This window comes from Crinia signifera, chromosome 2, assembly GCF_055691185.1.
Source record: "Crinia signifera chromosome 2, ASM5569118v1, whole genome shotgun sequence".
NCBI lineage: Eukaryota > Metazoa > Chordata > Amphibia > Anura > Myobatrachidae > Crinia > Crinia signifera.
In genome coordinates this window covers 367,042,677-367,062,981 of record NC_139218.1, presented here as the reverse complement: position 1 = coordinate 367,062,981, position 20,305 = coordinate 367,042,677, and the positions used below count along the sequence as shown (strand labels likewise).

At 47.4% G+C, this 20,305-nt stretch overlaps 1 protein-coding gene and 1 long non-coding RNA gene across 2 annotated transcripts in view; both read left to right on the top strand.

Annotated features, from left to right (window-relative positions):
- Positions 1 to 2,645: 2,645 nt before the first annotated feature.
- Positions 2,646 to 3,969, top strand: LOC146059207 (uncharacterized). Its single transcript, XR_014470178.1, has 5 exons — positions 2,646 to 2,678; positions 2,780 to 3,058; positions 3,151 to 3,215; positions 3,303 to 3,403; positions 3,770 to 3,969. It is a non-coding gene; the product is annotated as an uncharacterized LOC146059207 (long non-coding RNA).
- Positions 3,970 to 9,212: 5,243 nt separating this feature from the next.
- The window catches only part of LOC146058556 (uncharacterized), a 66,266-nt gene continuing 55,173 nt past the window's right edge, over positions 9,213 to 20,305 (top strand). The window contains exons 1-2 of the mRNA XM_083170840.1: positions 9,213 to 9,657; positions 10,510 to 10,770. Of these exons, the coding sequence (XP_083026966.1) occupies positions 9,244 to 9,657; positions 10,510 to 10,770 (675 nt within the window). The 5' untranslated portion in view covers positions 9,213 to 9,243. The remainder of the gene's footprint in view (positions 9,658 to 10,509; positions 10,771 to 20,305) is intronic.

Genomic DNA, 20,305 nt, shown 5'->3' with positions numbered 1-20,305 from the left:
ACATAAAAACAAAACTCATCCGCCAGGCCGGCCTATAGTAGCAGGAGTGGAGTCACTTACAGCCAACCTGTCTCACTTTCTAGACCTAAAATTACAACCTTATGTGAAGGCACAAAGATCCTACTTAAAAGACTCCACGCAAGTTCTTAGGGAGCTGGAAACTATCAGTTGGAAGCCCACGTATAGATGGGCCACAATTGATGTTCAGGCCCTCTATACTTGTATACCACACCAAAAGGGAATAGAAGCGGTGAAAAATATTTTAATGGATGATATAACAACAACTGAAAAAGAAAGAACATTCATATTAGACGGCATACAATTTGTCCTTACCCACAACCATTTCGAGTTTAACCATGCCCATTACGTCCAAAAACAAGGGACGGCTATGGGCACTAAGTTTGCCCCGTCATACGCAAACATTTTTATGAACAGTTGGGAACAAGAAGTGATGTATGAAGGTCAAGAATATAAATATAAAAATGATAATATCCAGTTCTATAAAAGATATATAGACGACCTCATTTTGGTGTGGGAGGGTGATAAGACAAGCTTAGACTCTTTTATCCAGGGGTTGCAAATTAATGATTTCAACTTGAAATTTACACATAAAGAGCATGAAACTGAAATTGATTTTTTGGACGTGGTATTAACAGTTGACACTGAAAATAAAATCAATACCAAAACATTTTTTAAAAAAACAGATGCCAATAGTTATATCCCAGCCAACAGCTGCCATTTAGATAGGTGGAAAAATAACGTCCCCTATGCCCAGTTTGTCAGAATCCGAAAGAATTGTAGCAGTGTGGAAACATACTGGGAACAATCTGACTTACTTGCTAGAAACTTCTTGGAAAGAGGATATAAAAGTTCAAACATTCGAAAAGATCAAGAGAGAGCATCTTTATTAAATAGACAGGATCTCCTTCAGGTAAAGGTAAAATCCACCCCAAAAAAATTAACACCATTCATTACACAATATAGCCAGGAAAACAAACAAATTACTAAATGTCTCCAAAAACATTGGTACCTATTAAAAATGGACCCTGTTTTAGGCCCTCACCTTCCAGATAGACCAGATATTGTCTTCAGGAAGGCAAAAAACCTTAAAAGTATACTGGCCCCTAGCAAACTTAGACAAGTTAAAAACTCAAATCCCCCATTACAAATGGAGAATATGTTTGACAGGAAGGGACTATATCCCTGTAATAAATGTATATGCTGCCAGTATATAGATAGGAAAGGTCCTAGCATTCCAGAACATCTGAAAAAAGATTATAGGATGCAAAATGTGGTAACATGTAACTCCACTTATGTGGTGTATATTGTAAAATGCGGTTGTAATTTATCATATATTGGTAAGACGAAGAGGAATCTGAAATTGCGCATTCAGGAGCACTTACGTAACATAAAGAAAAAAGTACAGACACACAGCTTACCTAGACATTTTGAGTGTAAGCATAACTCTGAAGTAAGCTCCTTTAAATTTTCCGTCTTGGAACAAATTAAGGATGATCCAAGAGGAGGTGATAAAGACAGACTATTAACTATGAGAGAATCCTTTTGGATCTATTCCCTTGATACCATGACCCCAAAGGGACTTAATGAATGCATTGAAATCACTCCCTTTCTTTAAGTTTGGCCTTATATAGGTACATTCCAACCGCATTAGTATTCTTGTGATGTACTGGGAATATTGGGAAATGTTATTCCTGTACAAATAGTGAATATGAAAATATACTGATAAATACTATATGTATGTAAATTTTACCATGACCTGGGTAAACACTCTTGTAAAATGTTCCAAGATTTTTTTTTTTTTTTTTTTTTACATCTGGGCTTGGGTGAAATTCCATGCTTTGTTAATCTTGCAACTTCATTGTAATATTTATGCCGGTTATATCTTTATAATATCCATATGGTGTATTTATATGTAAAATTGTAACAACTTGCTATCAGGTTGGAGATATGTCAATATGTAACTTTAAATTGTTATAGTTTGTCATCCGCTTAGCAAAAAGTATGGGTCCATTATCATTCTGGGTCCCATATCACTTTTCAAGTAATATTCTAATTTGGCTTGAAATAAAAATTAGATTAAGAGGGTTAATGCTATCTATACTTTGTAAGGCAAACACGGTTTCCAGTTGACTATCCATGAGATTTAGGGGCTCCTATTATTAGTGGGGAAATAAATTATGATATATTTAAACAAACAAAAAATCAATTACTGAGAGTATAGGGATATAAAATTAAAGCTCACTATGGCACAATTAAAATATTATTATTATTTCACTCCAAAATAATTAATTAATGAATGCACTAATAATTATAGAAAATTATATAAATAGATCTATACTATATTTAAAATAAAGTAAAAAATCAATTACTGAGAGTATAGAGATATAAAATTAAAGCTCACTATGGCACAATTAAAATATTATTATTATTTCACTCAAATAATTAATTAATGAATGCACTATTAATTATAGATAATTATATAAATAGATCTATATTATATTTAAAATAAAGTAAATAAAAAAAAAAAAAAAAAATACACATTTATAGAGACACAGGAAGTGAGGTCATAGACTTCCTCCTATAAATAGGAGACCTGGGCATACAGGTATCACTTGCACATTGGATACAGAGGAGAGCACTACTACTGGAGATACCAGGTACAAAAAGCTATTTGATCTTATGGGGATAAAAGCTGGAAATAGTGTTTGCTACCCTAAACTTTGATTGTAATACAATGTTTTCATGTGCCGTCCATTAGGAATTTCCTTTGTTCCTTTGGAAAGCTTTTTTGCCTCTAAGGATTATAGGATCACCTATCCATTAGAGGTATGTAAAAATCTAATAAAAATAGTACTATAAAGGGGACATCTGTAACTAGCTTAAAATAAGTTTTAATATACTTTTCTCCCCTCTTTATAGAAGAGAGAAGGATAAAAAAAACTTTAAATTGTGGTCCAATTTACCTGATTTTTTATACCTGTGGAGGCGCAAGGATAGCGCAAACACCTGGTCATTCTAAAAAACTAAAATCTAATCGGTATGTATATGAACATAAATATAATTTGAAAGGGATCTAAATGGGTTGGATTTATGTGTCATAAAACTTGTTATATTCATTGAACCCATTAGATATTCCTCATAAAATAAAAAGTGAAGAATTATTATGGACCAGCAAAACAGATTATAAATTAAAGGTAAAACTGAAACCTAATGAGTGTATATAAATCAATTGAGATTAAAATTGATATCATGAGTTTGAATCTATATATTTCTGTTGGTAGTTGTAGTATACCCAATGAGGAGTCAGGTTTGAACCATTGACAGTAAAACCAGTACCGAAATTTTATTCTCTGCTGAGAAATTACTATACAGACCGAACAAGGTATGACATGCTTTTTATTTCATAAACTCACAAAATTATGGGAATAAAATATAAAATTCATATGATAATAGTAATGCAAGCTGGAAATTTCCACGTTTCTCTTTCCTCCCCTTCCTCCCGCTTGAATCTTATTTCCAAGAAAAATGTTTTCTTTTCAATTAATGATATATGGTGAATTTTAAAATAATAAAAATAGTATTTTTCTTATATACGAATCTGATAAAAGTAATACTATAAAAAGAATATCTTCCGTCTGTTCTTCATCCATACAGGACAATTTGTAAAAATGTAAAAAAATTATTTTAATTGTATGTATATTTTTGTCTTTCCTCGTCTGATATGCTTATTACTATGTTTTATTTATAGATATATGTAAAGCACCCCTGATGAAGTCTCGTTGTGAGACGAAACGCGTCGGGCTTTTTGCATACATCCATTGTATAAAGAAAATCTTCTGTTGAGAAAACTGTACAAACAAATCGTTTTAAAGTGATTTTACAATAAATGTTTTTCATTTTAAAAATGTGTCTATGGATGGTATAGAGATAAGGAAAGACTAGTGTGACTACTGGGCGCTAATTAGCACTATTGTGGTGGTATATCTATATATATATAGATATATATATATAGATATATATAGATATAGATATATATAGATATCTATAGATATATAGATATATATAGATATATATATATCTATATATATAGATATATATATATATATCTATATAGATATATATATATCTATATAGATATATAGATATACATATCTATATAGATATATCTATATATATATATCTATATAGATAGATATATATATCTATAGATATATATATATATATATCTATATATATATATATATAGATCTATATATCTATATAGATCTATATAGATCTATCTATATAGCTTGGAGGGGGTAGAGGGGGGAAGCTGTCCCCGGGTGCTGTGGGGGTAGAGGGGGGAAGCTGTCCCCGGGTGCTGTGGGGGTAGAGGGGGGAAGCTGTCCCCGGGTGCTGCGGGAGGAGGGGGGTCCCTGCGGCTACGGAGTGGAGATGGGGTACCTGTCAGCGGCCAGCCTGACACGGCGCTGCCACTGCTGTATCCCCCCCGCTGCTGTATCTCTTGCGGCGGTCCCTCGGCGGTCAGTGTCGGCGGTCCCTCGGCGGTCAGTGTCGGCGGTCCCTCTGGCGCAGGGGAAAAGACCCTATGATTGCCGGCGCTGCTGTATCTCCCCCCGGTGGCCGGTCCTTGCGGCGGATGGACAGTCAGTGTCGGCGGTCCCTCTGGCGCAGGGGACCGCCGACACTGACCGCCGAGGGACCGCCGACACTGACCGTCGAGAGACCGCCGACACCGCCATCCGCCGCAAGAGATACAGCAGCGGGGAAGATACAGCAGTGGCAGCGCCGTGTCAGGCTGGCCGCTGACAGGTAGCCCATCTCCACTCAGTAGCCGCAGGGACCCCCCTCCTCCCGCAGCACCTGGGGACAGCTTCCCCAGCGCTGCACGCTGTGGACCCGCTGCGGGTGCCTGGACCCGCAGCGGGACCATTTACACCGCCATTTACACGGGTCCCATCCGTGTTCTACCCAGGTCAGGACCTGGGTAGAGGACCCGTGTAAATGGACACGGATACCCCCCATTTACACCGCCGAGGATCCGGGTTTGACCCGCCGCTGACCCGGATTTTTCGGCGGTGTAAAAGGGGTATTAGAAATAGTTTGTCAGAAAGAGTGAACTAGAATAAGGGCCACAGTTCCTGCTGGAGCCTGCTGAAAAATAGCCCTGGATATATACATATAACCATTGTCCACCATTGCAGTATTCCATGCACTCCTCTCTGCTAGGCCCCATTCACCTGTGTGTGTGTGTGTGTTTGTGTATATATAGATATATACATATAACCATTGTCCACCATTGCAGTATTCCATGCACTCCTATCTGCTAGGCCCCATTCACCTGTGTGTGTGTGTTTGTGTATATCTCTTATATATTTAGCCAGATCTGTCACTCAACCCCTGTGGAGAACGTTCCTGTGTAGAACAGTTTCACTTTCATGTGTCTGACGTTCCACCCCCTTGACATCACCTCCCCCCGCCCAGCCAGGGCTACAGTACACGCCCACCATCCACCATTACTCCACAGCCACCATCCACCATTACTCCTGCACATCCCTACCCTCTGCCAGGACCCCCGCGACCCCCCTCCCGCGATTCGCGGGACCCCCCGCGACCCCCCCCTCCCGCGATTTGCGGGACCCCCCCGCGCCCCCCCTCCCGCGATTCGCGGGACCCCCCGCGCCCCCCCCTCCCGCGAATCGCGGGACCCCCGCGCCCCCCCCTCCCGCGAATCGCGGGACCCCCGCGACCCCGCGAATTGCGGGACCCCCGCGACCCCCCCTCCCGCGATTCGCGGGACCCCCCGCGACCCCCCCTCCCGCGAATCGCGGGACCCCCGCGCCCCCCCCTCCCGCGAATCGCGGGACCCCCGCGCCCCCCCCCCCTCCCGCGAATCGCGGGACCCCCGCGACCCCCCCTCCCGCGATTCGCGGGACCCCCGCGACCCCCCCTCCCGCGATTCGCGGGACCCCCGTGACCCCCCTCCCGCCATTCGCGGGACCCCGCACCCCCCCTACCGCGATTCGCGGGACCCCAGCTTTCCACCCTCCCGCCAGTTGCGGGACCCCCGCGACCCCCCCTCCCGTGATTCGCGGGACCCCCGCGAACCCCCCCTCCCGCGATTCATGGGACCCCCGTGACCCCCCTCCCGCGATTCGCGCGACCCCCGCGACCACCCCGGTATCCGGACTATTGTTAGACAGCACTTACATAGACAGCCATTACATCGACACCATTAGTTCGACAGCTCAATAGGTCGACATGGTTTTAGGTCGACATACCATTAGGTCGACATGTCATTAGGTCGACAGCTCATTAGGTCGACAGCTCATTAGGTCGACAGCTCATTAGGTCGACATGTTTTTAGGTCGACACTGCCATTAGGTCGACAGTGTCTATGTCGACAGTCAAAAGGTCGACATGGGTTTTTTCACTGTTTATTGAGCCGATATAGGCGGTATTTCATGCCCTACTATCCACTAGGGCGTGGTGGGAGAATAAAATAGTGTGCCGAGCGCAGCGAGGCACCGTGCCCGAAGCATAGCGAGCGGCTGCGGTACACTTCAAACTGTGTCCATGTCGACTGTGTCGACATTTCGGCCAAAAAAACAGTGAAAAAAACCATGTCGACCTTTTGACTGTCGACAAAGACTCTGTCGACCTAATGGCAGTGTCGACCTAAAAACATGTCGACCTAATGAGCTGTCGAACTAATGAGCTGTCGACCTAATGAGCTGTCGACATAATGACATGTCGACCTAAAACCATGTCGACCTATTGAGCTGTCGAACTAATGGTGTCGATGTAAAGGCTGTCGATGTAAGTGCTGTCTAATATCCGTCCCAGACCCGACCACCCCCTCCCGCGATTCGCTGGACCTCCGCGACCACCCCCTCCCGCGAAACGCGGGACCCCCGCGTCCCTCCCGCAAATCGCGGGACCCCAGCGACCCCTCCCTCCCGCGAGCCCCCTCCCGCGATTCGCAGGACCCCTGCATCCTCCCCTCCCGCGATTCGCCGGACCCCTGCGACCCCCCCTCCCGGCATTAAAAGGGCCCCCCGCGACCCCCCCTCCCGCGATTCACGGCACACCCCCCCTACTGTGATTTGCGACCCCCCTCCCGCAATTCGCGCCGCCCCCTCCCGCGATTCACGGAACCCCCCGTAGCACCCCCTCCCGCGATTTGCGGGCCCTCTCGGCACTTCTCGCGATTTGCGACCGTCCCCTAATTCACACATTCGGGGACCCCACCTCCCGCGATTCATGCCCCCCTCACGCAATTCACGGCACCCCCCACACCCCCCTTCCTGCGATTCGCAACCCCCCACGACCCCCCCTCCCGCGATTCACGAAACCCCCCGTAGCGCCCCCCTCCCGCGATTTGCGGGCTCCCTCGGCACCTCTCGCGATTTGCCACCGCCCCGTAATTCACACATTCGGGGACCCCCCCTCCCGCGATTCATGCCCCCCTCACGCAATTCACGGCACACCCCATACCCCCCTTCCTGCGATTCGGAACCCCCCACGACCCCCCCTCCCGCGATTCATGCCCCCTCCCGCGATTCACGGACCCCCGCACCACCCCCCTGCGCCCACCCTCCCTTGATTCACGCCCCCCTCATGCAATTCACGGCAACCCCCCACACCCCCCTCCTGCGATTCGCAGCCCCCCCACGACCCCCCCTCCTGTGATTCATGACCCCTCCCGTGATTCACGGACCCCCGCACCACCCCCCCTTGACTCACGGCACCCCACGCGCCCCTCCCGCAATTCACGGACCTCCGCAACCCCCCCTCCCGCAATTCACTAACCCCGACAACCCCCCTCCCGCAATTTGCGGACCCCCCTTCCCACGATTCAAGCCCCCCCGCGCCCCTGCCCACGATTTGCGGACCCCCGCCCCCTCCCGCTAACCGCGGATCCCCACACACCACCCCCCCCTCCCGCAATTTGCAGACCCCCCAGACCCCCTTCCGGCAATTCCACCCCCCAGCGGACCACCGCCGCCCCCGCTCCCGCATTTCACGTACCCCCGTGACAATGGGGGATCCTGTACCACCACAAGCAGGTACCGCCCCTAGGTGGGAAATCCGGCCCTGGCTGCCGCACTGCAGGTTTCCCCACTGCCCTCTGCACCAGCGCCACAACTTTTATCAATGTCTTGCCCACATACCACTATTATACAGCCTCCTGCTCTCATGCACGCTCACTCCCTCCCAGTGGGAGGAGACGCTCACCCACTGCCGGGAGCTGCATACTGTCCCCCACCCTCCTCCAGTTCTAGGGATGCCCATCGACCATCAATGATTTTCAAATAATCGATGGTTTATGGCCGATGTTGAATACTTTTGCCATCAATGTGGGAGGACACTGCCCTGCCTCCTGTTCTCCTGCCCCGTAACTTCCGCCAGTGGAGACCCGCTCACCCTGTGTTGCCCACATTCCCCTATCATGCTTTACCGCCCAGCCTCCTGCTCTAATGCACCCTAACTCTTACCCAGTCGGAGGAGACACTGACTCCTGTATTTCTGTGCTGCCACGCTGGACCCTCACCCACTGGCAGAAGCTGCACAGTGTCCACCACCCTCTTTAGTCCCCCGTATGCCCACACACCCCTATCACTACCCAGCTTCCTGCTCTCCTGAACTGTAACTTCCACCACTGGGTAATCGCTGACGCTGTGTTGCCCACATACCCCTATCATGCCTCATATCCCAGCCTCCTGCTCTCATGCACCCTAACTCCCACCCAGTAGGAGGAGACACTGACTCAGGGCCACCGTCCGGTACTCCTGTGCTGCCACGCTGGACCCTCACCCACTGCCAGAAGCTGCAATACAGGGCATCTTTCATTACAATTCTAACCATATTTCTCACAATACAAATGTTCACAAATTAAGGGGCGTAGCCCCTTACGCCGGTGTGAAGAGCGCCCGTAGGGCGCGATGAATCACCTAGTATAGATATATACATATAGCCATTGTCCACCATTGCAGTATTCCATGCACTCCTCTCTGCTAGGCCCCATTCACCTGTGTGTGTGAATAGCAATCTGCACAATAAAATGTATAGTGGTTTTCATCAAAGTTTATTAACATTTTAAATACTTAAAACATAAGAACTAGGTAAACTGGTAACTATAACTATAACAATTTAAATATGAAACAAAACATGGATATAACTATATAACAACTAAAATGGTTTTATCTTTTTACAGTCCCAATGTCCAACGCAAAAGAACAAGAATTTTTAGAAGGGTTTATCGAGAAGTATCGTTCCCATGAATGCCTGTGGCGAACAAAGTCCAAAGAGTATTCGAACAAAATGAAAAGAACCCAAGCCTTGGAGGACTTGGCTCGCTACAGTCTCCCATTTCACCCAGAGGCCAATGTTGAATGGGTGCGGAAACGCATCCAGAATCTGCGCACGGTGTTCTTAAAGGAACACAAGAAGGTGGAGGCTGCAAAGAAGTCTGGTGCTGGAGTCGACGAGATATATCAAACATCGCTCTGGTACTACGACAGGTTGACGTTCACCCTCAGCCAGGAGTCGATGAGGACAGGAGTAGTCCTGATGGTCGAACACGAAAACCAAGAAGTCACGGCGCAGGAGGAGGAGAATTCGCAGTCTGCATCGGTGAGTCTATTGTTTGGGCTATCTAATTGATTCCTCCTGCCAATCCACAGCCCCCTCCCCATTAAAGTAGGCCATGTACTCTTCCCTCACCTGTTTGGCTCGTGCACTCCCTGTGAAGTGTTGTGTTGGGGTTTGCAAGGAGGATATCTGCACTACCTCCTCTGGCAGATCTTGGTCTTCTTGGAGTGCTGTGCCTGTAGCCCTTTGCTGTGTGGCTTTTCTGCGGAGCAAATTGTGCAGGACACAGCACGCAGTGACAACCCAGTCAATTTTGTCCACCCTCAGGTTAATGGCAGTGTGGAAAATACGAAACCGGCTAGCCAGGATGCCAAAAGCATTTTCCACAACACGCCGTGCCCTGGATAGCCTGTAGTTAAAGATCCTTTTGTCATGGTTCAGGCCCCTTTGCGCATATGGCTTCATGACATGCTCGTGCAGGCCAAAAGCCTCGTCTGCCACAAACACAAAGTTGAGCCCCTGTTTAGTTTCCTGGACAGACGGCAAGTGAAGGGTGTTCGCTATGAGCCTTTCGTAGAACTTTGTGTCCTTGAAAGTGCCACCATCCGATGCATGGCCATTCCTTCCTACATCCAGGAAGATAAACTCATAGTTCGCATTCACCACAGCCATTAGTACAATGCTAAAATAGCCCTTGTAATTAAAGTAGTAGGAACCACTATTGATAGGCTGGGCTATGCGGACATGTTTGCCATCAATGGCTCCACCGCAATTTGGAAAGTTCCATCGCTGTTCAAACTCCTCTGCGATGACTTTCCATTCATTCACGCTGGTAGGGAACTGAAATTAGAAGTAAATAGAATTGATTAGTAAACATGTTAAATTTTTTTACAGCTTGGTGACTACCCACCTGCAACCCCAGACCTGTCTGTCCTATCAGATAATGCATGCACATCGAGCGAAGCTCCTACTCCGGCACGCACTCCGCCACCCACCCTGGAACCCACTCCACCACTCCCCCGTGCCAAAAAAATGCATGGCAAAGGAAAAAAAGGAGAAGCAGCAGCACATGAAGAATTTATGATGCAGGCACAGCGAGTCCTGCAAAGAAACCCGGACAAACATGACAACTACTTCACTTATGTGGCAGAGTGTGTTCGCAACATGGCTCCAGACCAGCAACTTACTTTTGAAAAGTTATGCATGGAGTTGGTGTATAATGGCAGTTTAGGGTATCTCAACAGTGGCACTAAAATAGTTAGCATGGGTAGTGCACCAGACACACCACTGTCATTAGAATCACCAGTGCCTACTCCGCCTGCCACCGTACCAGGCCAGTCGAGCACAATTCCAACACATACCCAGTCAACACCTACACAGCCTTCTCAACCCCCCCCCCCCCCCCCCCCCCCCCCCCCCCCCGTTAATTCTACAGTTCTTTACTGATAGAAGATCCGGAGTCTCCTGTTTTTGAGGATCTGTCTTAAAAAATAGGCTATTTTATCATTTACCATCGACATGGTCTCAGCTGCAGGTATGTGATGGCCACTGCTCACATGGCGTATGGCGCACATCAATGGGGCCGGGACCATTGCACCTGCGCCATGCGCCATGTGGGCCACAGCCTTTACATATCTGCAGCAGACATCCTCTGCCACACAAGGGCCAGAGTGTCTTTTTTTTTTATATGCTGCTACCTGTACCTGCATTACCAGAGGGAGAACAGGATTCTCCTCAATCTGGAGAGCAAACTCCATTTATTGCCCTTTTGTCTTTGCCAATAGTATGGGGTACTGTGCGGCAGACATGGTCTCAGCTGCAGGTATGTGATGGCCACTGCTCACATGGCGTATGGCGCACATCAATGGGGACGGGGCCATTGCATCTGCACCATGCGCCATGTGGGCCGCAGCCTTTACATATCTGCAGCAGACATCCTCTGCCACACAGTACCTTATCCCTACTGTTGTAAGGGCCTGTTTCATAAGTTACCAGAGTGTCTTTTTTTCTACGTATATGCTGCTACCTGTACCTGCATTACCAGAGAGAGAACAGGATTCTCCTCAATCTGGAGAGCAAACTCCATTTATTGCCCTTTTGTCTTTGCCAATAGTATGGGGTACTGTGCGGCAGACATGGTCTCAGCTGCAGGTATGTGATGGCCACTGCTCACATGGCGTATGGCGCACATCAATGGGGACGGGGCCATTGCATCTGCGCCATGTGGGCCACAGCCTTTACATATTTGCAGCAGACATCCTCTGCCACACAGTACCTTATCCCTACTGTTGTAAGGGCCTGTTTCATAAGTTACCAGAGTGTCTTTTTTTCTACGTATATGCTGCTACCTGTACCTGCATTACCAGAGGGAGAACAGGATTCTCCTCAATCTGGAGAGCAAACTCCATTTATTGCCCTTTTGTCTTTGCCAATAGTATGGGGTACTGTGCGGCAGACATGGTCTCAGCTGCAGGTATGTGATGGCCACTGCTCACATGGCGTATGGCGCACATCAATGGGGACGGGGCCATTGCATCTGCACCATGCGCCATGTGGGCCGCAGCCTTTACATATCTGCAGCAGACATCCTCTGCCACACAGTACCTTATCCCTACTGTTGTAAGGGCCTGTTTCATAAGTTACCAGAGTGTCTTTTTTTCTACATATATGCTGCTACCTGTACCTGCATTACCAGAGAGAGAACAGGATTCTCCTCAATCTGGAGAGCAAACTCCATTTATTGCCCTTTTGTCTTTGCCAATAGTATGGGGTACTGTGCGGCAGACATGGTCTCAGCTGCAGGTATGTGATGGCCACTGCTCACATGGCGTATGGCGCACATCAATGGGGACGGGGCCATTGCATCTGCGCCATGTGGGCCACAGCCTTTACATATTTGCAGCAGACATCCTCTGCCACACAGTACCTTATCCCTACTGTTGTAAGGGCCTGTTTCATAAGTTACCAGAGTGTCTTTTTTTCTACGTATATGCTGCTACCTGTACCTGCATTACCAGAGGGAGAACAGGATTCTCCTCAATCTGGAGAGCAAACTCCATTTATTGCCCTTTTGTCTTTGCCAATAGTATGGGGTACTGTGCGGCAGACATGGTCTCAGCTGCAGGTATGTGATGGCCACTGCTCACATGGCGTATGGCGCACATCAATGGGGCCGGGACCATTGCATCTGCGCCATGCGCCATGTGGGCCGCAGCCTTTACATATCTGCGGCAGACATCCTCTGCCACACAGTAGCCCGTACTTATTGGGAAAGTTTAAACTGGGTCATACATACTTAAATGTTTATATATAGTGTGTGTTTTTGTACAATATCTTTTATATATGGTATTATAATATATTTGTGTTGACACAATAAATCTATTTACTATTTTACATGTTTTACATATGAAAGGCCTAAAAAACCTGTTTCTGTCCTAGGCCAAAATTATAAATAAAAATATTTTGTTTGCACAATAAAGTGTACAGTGTATTTTTCATCCTTACCTTGCAATACTGGTACTGCAGCACCTTCACAATGGCTTTGCAGGTCTCCGGGATGATGAGGCCCAAAGCTTGCGGGGAGATGAGGGATCCAAACTTTAGGTCAGCAAGAGACCGTCCTGTCGCCAGAAACCTCAGGGTCACCACCAGCCGTTCCTCAGCAGGGATAGTAATGCGATACTTGGTATCCTGCTTCTCGATGTGGGGAGTCACCAGACGCAGCAATTCCTGGAATGTGGCATCATCCATCCTCAAGAAGTTCCGGAAATCGTCTGGGTTATTTTCCCTGATATCCCTGAGCAGTGGCATGTGCGAACGAGTCTGACGCTGCAGTAGCCACTGCTTTGTCCAGCATGATCTTTCTCTCCTGCGCTGGGCCCTCTGACGCCTGAGCTTCAGCACTGCATAATAGAGCAGGTAATGTTGCTGGTGACTACCCATCACTGCATTCTCCATAGTGCAGGGTTAAAAGACACTTTGTAATGGCAGGCAAAACAAAGTAATGTGTAAATAGCTATGTCCAGCGTTCAGCAGGTATAAACCAAGCCTCACTAGTAACAAAGCAGAAATACACTGGTTTAAAATGGCTGCTGCTATTCCTATCCCCCTCTGCTAGTCCAGCCCCTTCATTCAAATTTCAAAGGCCAATCTGACGACGGTCGCATGTGTTCTTGCAAAAAAAAAAAACACAGCGATCCGACCGTCTTAACGACCATCACGGGCGCATCGGGATCGGATTTAGATCGTTCCGCAAAAAAACATAATTTTTGCTAATCGTTTGCTGGGAGCCTGGGAGCTCCCGGGAAGTCCAAGGGAAATCGTTCCATGGTCGTCTATCGGTCGTGGACGACGGTGGTCGTCCTGGTGTGTACCCTACATTAGAGTTTTTCTGAGGGTATATTCCAAAAGCTGGGACTCTCCCCCTTTGATGGGCACTAGAAGCTTGTCTCTACTGTTCTCAGAACCAGAGATATCAGCCTTCCAGCAGCTGGTTACTGCTCCAGCTCCACAAACCTGGTATGTAGTTTTATATACTCGTTGGCAGATTGCTCTGCCTCCTATTTTCGGGAACTGGAGTTATCTGCAGTCAAGCAAGCTGTCCTCCCACTAGAAATGTATGAATAATAAGCCCACTCCACTATACACCCCTCCTCTGCATATTAAACATCCTCTACCACCCTGGAAGTTATGTATCAGGGCCCCTTCATTCAGCCCAATGCCCCTTCTCCCACCTCATCTCCCACCATCTGTGCAGTAAAGGGGTAATTAGTGGAAATTACTGATCCAGGCCCTACATGCTGAGCGGTTGATATAATACCCCCTACCACCCGTGGGACATCAAAGCTTCCCCCACCCCTACCACTGGAGGATTGGTAGGGGCCCCAATTTTTTATTATTATTATTTATATACATTTGGTCTATCGATAATACTTTAACTGACCCGGCATATACTGGGTCACCTAAGTGTCCATCTCCGTGCTTTGCTCCGCCCCTCTGGAAACCCCCTTCTGAAAATCCTGCGTTTGCCCCTGCTTAACATGCAAGCACTTTGCTGTTTAGCAAAGCACTCATACAGTATAATACCGATGCAATTGCAAGACTGCACACGGGGCATCCTTGCAATTGTTGCTAGTGTCATGGGGGTAAATTTGTATATTTACCCAATGGAATCCAGTAGGAGAGATTATAAACCAGGAATTAAGAGATGAACGCTCCAACAGGGAATTCCAGGGCAGTCTTGTTAGGTTATTGCTATATATTCTTCAACCAATCCCATATGATTTCTAGGGCCAAATGTAATAGGGTGAGAGTTTCAGAAAGTGAGAGATTTTGGGAGAGTTTTCCCATGTTTTTTAAAGCAGCAATCAATTACATGGCAAAATAAACCTGGTTTTGCAGTGTAATTGATTGCTGCTTTAAAAAAAAGGGGAAAACTCTCCCAAAATCTCTCACTTTCTGAAACTCTCACCCTATTACATTTGGCCCCCTGAATTAGTCTGATGAATAGGTACGAAAATGTATAAAATTTTGGCAAAATTTCTAGAATTTTGTCATACTGGAGGCAGTATGACTATGCAATATGATGTCTGATTGTGGTTCACTCATGCTAGACACGGTTCTTATGGTTGCAATCTGGGCTCAAAGAGGATCTAATTGATACATTTTTACAGTTATATATTGTGAATGGATGCACTTGAGCATGTGTGACAAATCTTAAGCAAGTAGCTCAGGTATCAACAATTAGTCAACAGGCCAGATGCACTTACATTGCCTGACATTTTTTCAAACACAGTCTGTGACATGGCAGGTACTGTAGGAGCTGATTGGCTGGCTGTTTATCACTCTCCATTTTATCCCTTTTGAAGCTTAGTGCATCTGGCCCAATGACCTTCTTGATAAAGAGAGAACTAAAGGTGCAAATGGCCTACCAGTACATTTCTATGAAATATACAGAAATCAGAAAGTAAATAACATATTCTGGGGGAGTTGGTAGCAATTATTAAATAGAGAAAGTATAAATAGAGAAAGTATAAATAGAGAAAGTATCAGCAATCAGCTCCTGGTTGGTACATTCCACTTTATCTCTCCCCCTCTGACTGATCTGAAAGGTTATGGTGCCTGCTGATTAAATGATTGGAGACCTTACAGTTGGCAGGTATTCAGCCCAGCCAACAAACCCAGAAGCTTTGTGCTAGTGGTGCTGCTTGCTGTAGTGGTGCTGCTTACTCTATTGGTGCCGCTTTATGTAGTTGTTCCTATTGCTGTAGTGGTGCTACATGCTGTAATAGTGTTGCTTGCTCTAGTGGTGTTGCTGGCTGTAGTGGTGCTGCTTGCTGTAGTGGTGCCGCTTTATGTAGTCGTTCCTATTGCTGTAGTGGTGCTGCTTGCTGTAATAGTGTTGCTTGCTCTAGTGGTGTTGCTGGCTGTAGTGGTGCTGCTTGCTGTAGTGGTGCCGCTTTATGTAGTTGTTCCTATTGCTGTAGTGGTGCTGCTTGCTGTAATAGTGTTGCTTGCTCTAGTGGTGCCACTTTGGTTCCTCTTGCTGTAGTGGTGCTGCCTGCTGTAATAGTGTTGCTTGCTCTAGTGGTGCCGCTTTGTGTAGTGGTTCCTCTTGCTGTAGTGGTGCTGCCTGCTGTAATAGTGTCACTTGCTCTAGTGGTGCTGCTTGCTGTAGTAGTGTTGCTTGCTCTAGTGGTGCTGCTTGCTCTAGTGGTGTTGATTGCTGTAGTGGTGCTGCTTGCTGTAGTGGTGCCACTTTGTGTAGTGGTTCCTCTTGCTGTAGTGGTGCTGCCTGCTGTAATAGTGTTGCTTGCTCTAGTGGTGCTGCTTGCTCTAGTGGTGTTGATTGCTGTAGTGGCGCTGCTTGCTATTGCGGTGCCACTTTGTGTAGTTGATCCTCTTGCTGTAGTGGTGCAGCTTGCTGTAATAGTGTTGCTTGCTCAAGTGGTTTTGCTGGCTGTACTGGTGCTGCTTGCTGTAGTGGTGCTGCTTTGTGTAGTGGTTCCTCTTGCTGTAGTGGTGCTGCTTGCTGTAATAGTGTTGCTTGCTCTAGTGGTGCCACTTTGTGTAGTGGTTACTCTTGCTGTAGTGGAGCTGCCTGCTGTAATAGTGTAACTTGCTCTAGTGGTGCTGCTTGCTGTAGTAGTGTTGCTTGCTCTAGTGGTGCTGCTTGCTCTAGTGGTGTTGATTGCTCTAGTGGTGTTGCTTGCTCTAGTGGTGCCGCTTTGTGTAGTGGTTCCTCTTGCTGTAGTGTTGCTGCCTGCTGTAATAGTGTTGCTTGCTCTAGTGGTGCCGCTTTGTGTAGTGGTTCCTCTTGCTGTAGTGGTGCTGCCTGCTGTAATAGTGTAACTTGCTCTAGTGGTGCTTAAATGGTTGGAGACCTTACAGTTGGCAGGTATTCAGCCCAGCCAACAAACCCAGAAGCTTTGTGCTAGTGGTGCTGCTTGCTGTAGTGATGCTGCTTTCTCTATTTGTGCCGCTTTATGTAGTTGTTCCAATTGCTGTAGTGGTGCTACATGCTGTAATAGTGTTGCTTGCTCTAGTGGTGTTGCTGGCTGTAGTGGTGCTGCTTGCTGTAGTGGTGCCGCTTTATGTAGTCGTTCCTATTGCTGTAGTGGTGTTGCTTGCTGTAATAGTGTTGCTTGCTCTAGTGGTGTTGCTGGCTGTAGTGGTGCTGCTTGCTGTAGTGGTGCCACTTTATGTAGTTGTTCCTATTGCTGTAGTGGTGCTGCTTGCTGTAATAGTGTTGCTTACTCTAGTGGTGCCGCTTTGGTTCCTCTTGCTGTAGTGGTGCTGCCTGCTGTAATAGTGTTGCTTGCTCTAGTGGTGCCGCTTTGTGTAGTGGTTCCTCTTGCTGTAGTGGTGCTGCCTGCTGTAATAGTGTCACTTGCTCTAGTGGTGCTGCTTGCTGTAGTAGTGTTGCTTGCTCTAGTGGTGCTGCTTGCTCTAGTGGTGTTGATTGCTGTAGTGGCGCTGCTTGCTATTGCGGTGCCACTTTGTGTAGTGGATCCTCTTGCTGTAGTGGTGCAGCTGGCTGTAATAGTGTTGCTTGCTCAAGTGGTTTTGCTGGCTGTACTGGTCCTGCTTGCTGTAGTGGTGCTGCTTTGTGTAGTGGTTCCTCTTGCTGTAGTGGTGCTGCTTGCTGTAATAGTGTTGCTTGCTCTAGTGGTGCCACTTTGTGTAGTGGTTCCTCTTGCTGTAGTGGAGCTGCCTGCTGTAATAGTGTCACTTGCTCTAGTGGTGCTGCTTGCTGTAGTAGTGTTGCTTGCTCTAGTGGTGCTGCTTGCTCTAGTGGTGTTGATTGCTCTAGTGGTGTTGCTTGCTCTAGTGGTGACGCTTTGTGTAGTGGTTCCTCTTGCTGTAGTGGTGCTGCCTGCTGTAATAGTGTCACTTGCTCTAGTGGTGCTGCTTGCTGTAGTTGTGTTGCTTGCTCTAGTGGTGCTGCTTGCTCTAGTGGTGTTGATTGCTGTAGTGGTGCTGCTTGCTCTAGTGGTTCCGCTTTGTGCAGTGGTTCCTCTTGCTGTAGTGGTGCTGCCTGGTGTAATAGTGTCGCTTGCTCTAGTGGGGTTGCTGGCTGGGTTCTTGTGTATTATCTGGGCGCCCGATTTTATCATTGCATGCCACTACTTAAGGCATGCGATGTGATGCGATTTTTCATTGTAAAGACCAGATTTTTAATTGTTTAATCACGCATGGGTGATTTCATACCCCCACTATCCAACTACGAATGGAGTTGATTTTATATAGTGTGGCAAGCGCAGCGAGCCCTGCAAGGGGATGTGGATTACTTTACATGTATTCTGCGTCCCCTCGCTGGGCTTGCTGCGCTTGCCACACTATATAAAATCAACTCCATGCATAGTTGGATAGTGGGGGTATGAAATCACCCATGGGTGACTATACAATTAAAAATTGGGTCTTTACAATGAAAAATCGCATTGCATGAATTGTATGCCACTATATTACATGCAATGCGATGCAATGGAAAATCGGGCGCCCAGATATTACACAAGTACCGCTGGCTGTAGTGGTGCCGCTTTGTGTAGTGGTTCCTCTTGCTGTAGTGGTGCTGCCTGCTGTAATAGTGTCGCTTGCTGTAGTGGTGCTGCTTGCTGTAGTAGTGCCGCTTGCTCTAGTGGTGCTGCTTGCTCTAGTGGTGTTGATTGCTGTAGTGGTGCTGCTTGCTGTAGTGGTGCCGCTTTGTGTAGTGGTTCCTCTTGCTGTAGTGTTGCTACCTGCTGTAATAGTGTTGCTTGCTCTAGTGGTGCCGCTTTGTGTAGTGGTTCCTCTTGCTGTAGTGGTGCTGCCTGCTGTAATAGTGTTCCTTGCTCTAGTGGTGCTGCTTGCTGTAGTAGTGTTGCTTGCTCTAGTGGTGCCGCTTGCTCTAGTGGCGTTGCTGGCTGTAGTGGTGCTGCTTGCTGTAGTGGTGCCGCTTTGTGTAGTGGTTCCTCTTGCTGTAGTGGTGCTGCCTGCTGTAATAGTGTCGCCTGCTCTAGTGGGGTTGCTGGCTGTAGTGGTGCTGCTTTGTGTAGTGGTTCCTCTTGCTGTAGTGGTGCTGCCTGCTGTAATAGTGTTGCTTGCTCTAGTGGTGCTGCCTGCTGTAGTAGTGTCGCTTGCTCTAGTGGTGCTGCTTGCTCTAGTGGTGTTGATTGCTGTAGTGGTGCTGCTTGTTATAGCGGTGCCGCTTTGTGTAGTGGTTCCTCTTGCTGTAGAGGTGCTGCCTGTGTAGTAGTATGCTTGTTTTAGTGGTGCTGCTTGCAGTAGTGGTGCTGTGTGGTACCGTTGCTGTACTGGTACTGCTTGTTGTAAGTTGTGCCGCATACTCTTGGGAACTGATAGACACAGTTGCTCAGTCCACAAAATGGCTGCCTGCTCTCAGGTAAGCTTAGTGTAAATGGTAAGCTGTTCCAAACTTGAATGTTGGGTAAAGAGTTCATTTCTTCTAGAATTTAGTAATCGGAGCTTTGCAAAAACAACGCCGTAAAGGTGGATAGGTAATATATTATATGGCAGCAATGATAGCAACAAAGAGAAACCCATTCGCAAGGGCGACTCACTTGCAGGGGCCTGCGATGGATGATACACAGTAACATCATTACGCAGGGCAGGGGGAACCTACCGCATTTTTCGATGGTCGTCGACCATCGAAAGATGTGGAAGGTGCACGTATATGTAAGGTTGCTCGGTGCAAACTTACATATGCGTGAATGTTGGGGAGGAAATGGGCGGGCAGCTGACATCCGGTGCCCACCCACCCGCGTCATGACCTCACTAGCATGAGAATGCCCAGTGTTCTCATGGGAAGGCACTTGAAACGCTGGGTGTTCCCATATGATAATGGGGCTGCCCGATGCCCCACGCCCCTCCCTACACCCCTGCTGTGTTGGGTGCGTGGGTGCACACACCCTGCGTATGCACATGTGCAGCCCATCGGATCCAGTGCGAATGCAGGCAATCTGCGAACGGACCTGCTCCCAGCAGAGAGGAGGGGGCCCGGCTAGAGGAAGCTACATACCGGCCTTGGGCAGAATACTGTAGCAGAGCTTTCCTTTGCCGTTATCACCAATATGATCATTTATCATTTTGCATCTAGTGTACAGTATTGTCTAACATTCCAGAAAGCGTAATATCGTTAATGTTTATTTCTGAAGGCTCTTACATGGCTTGCCAGTCATCCTGTGCTGTTGCT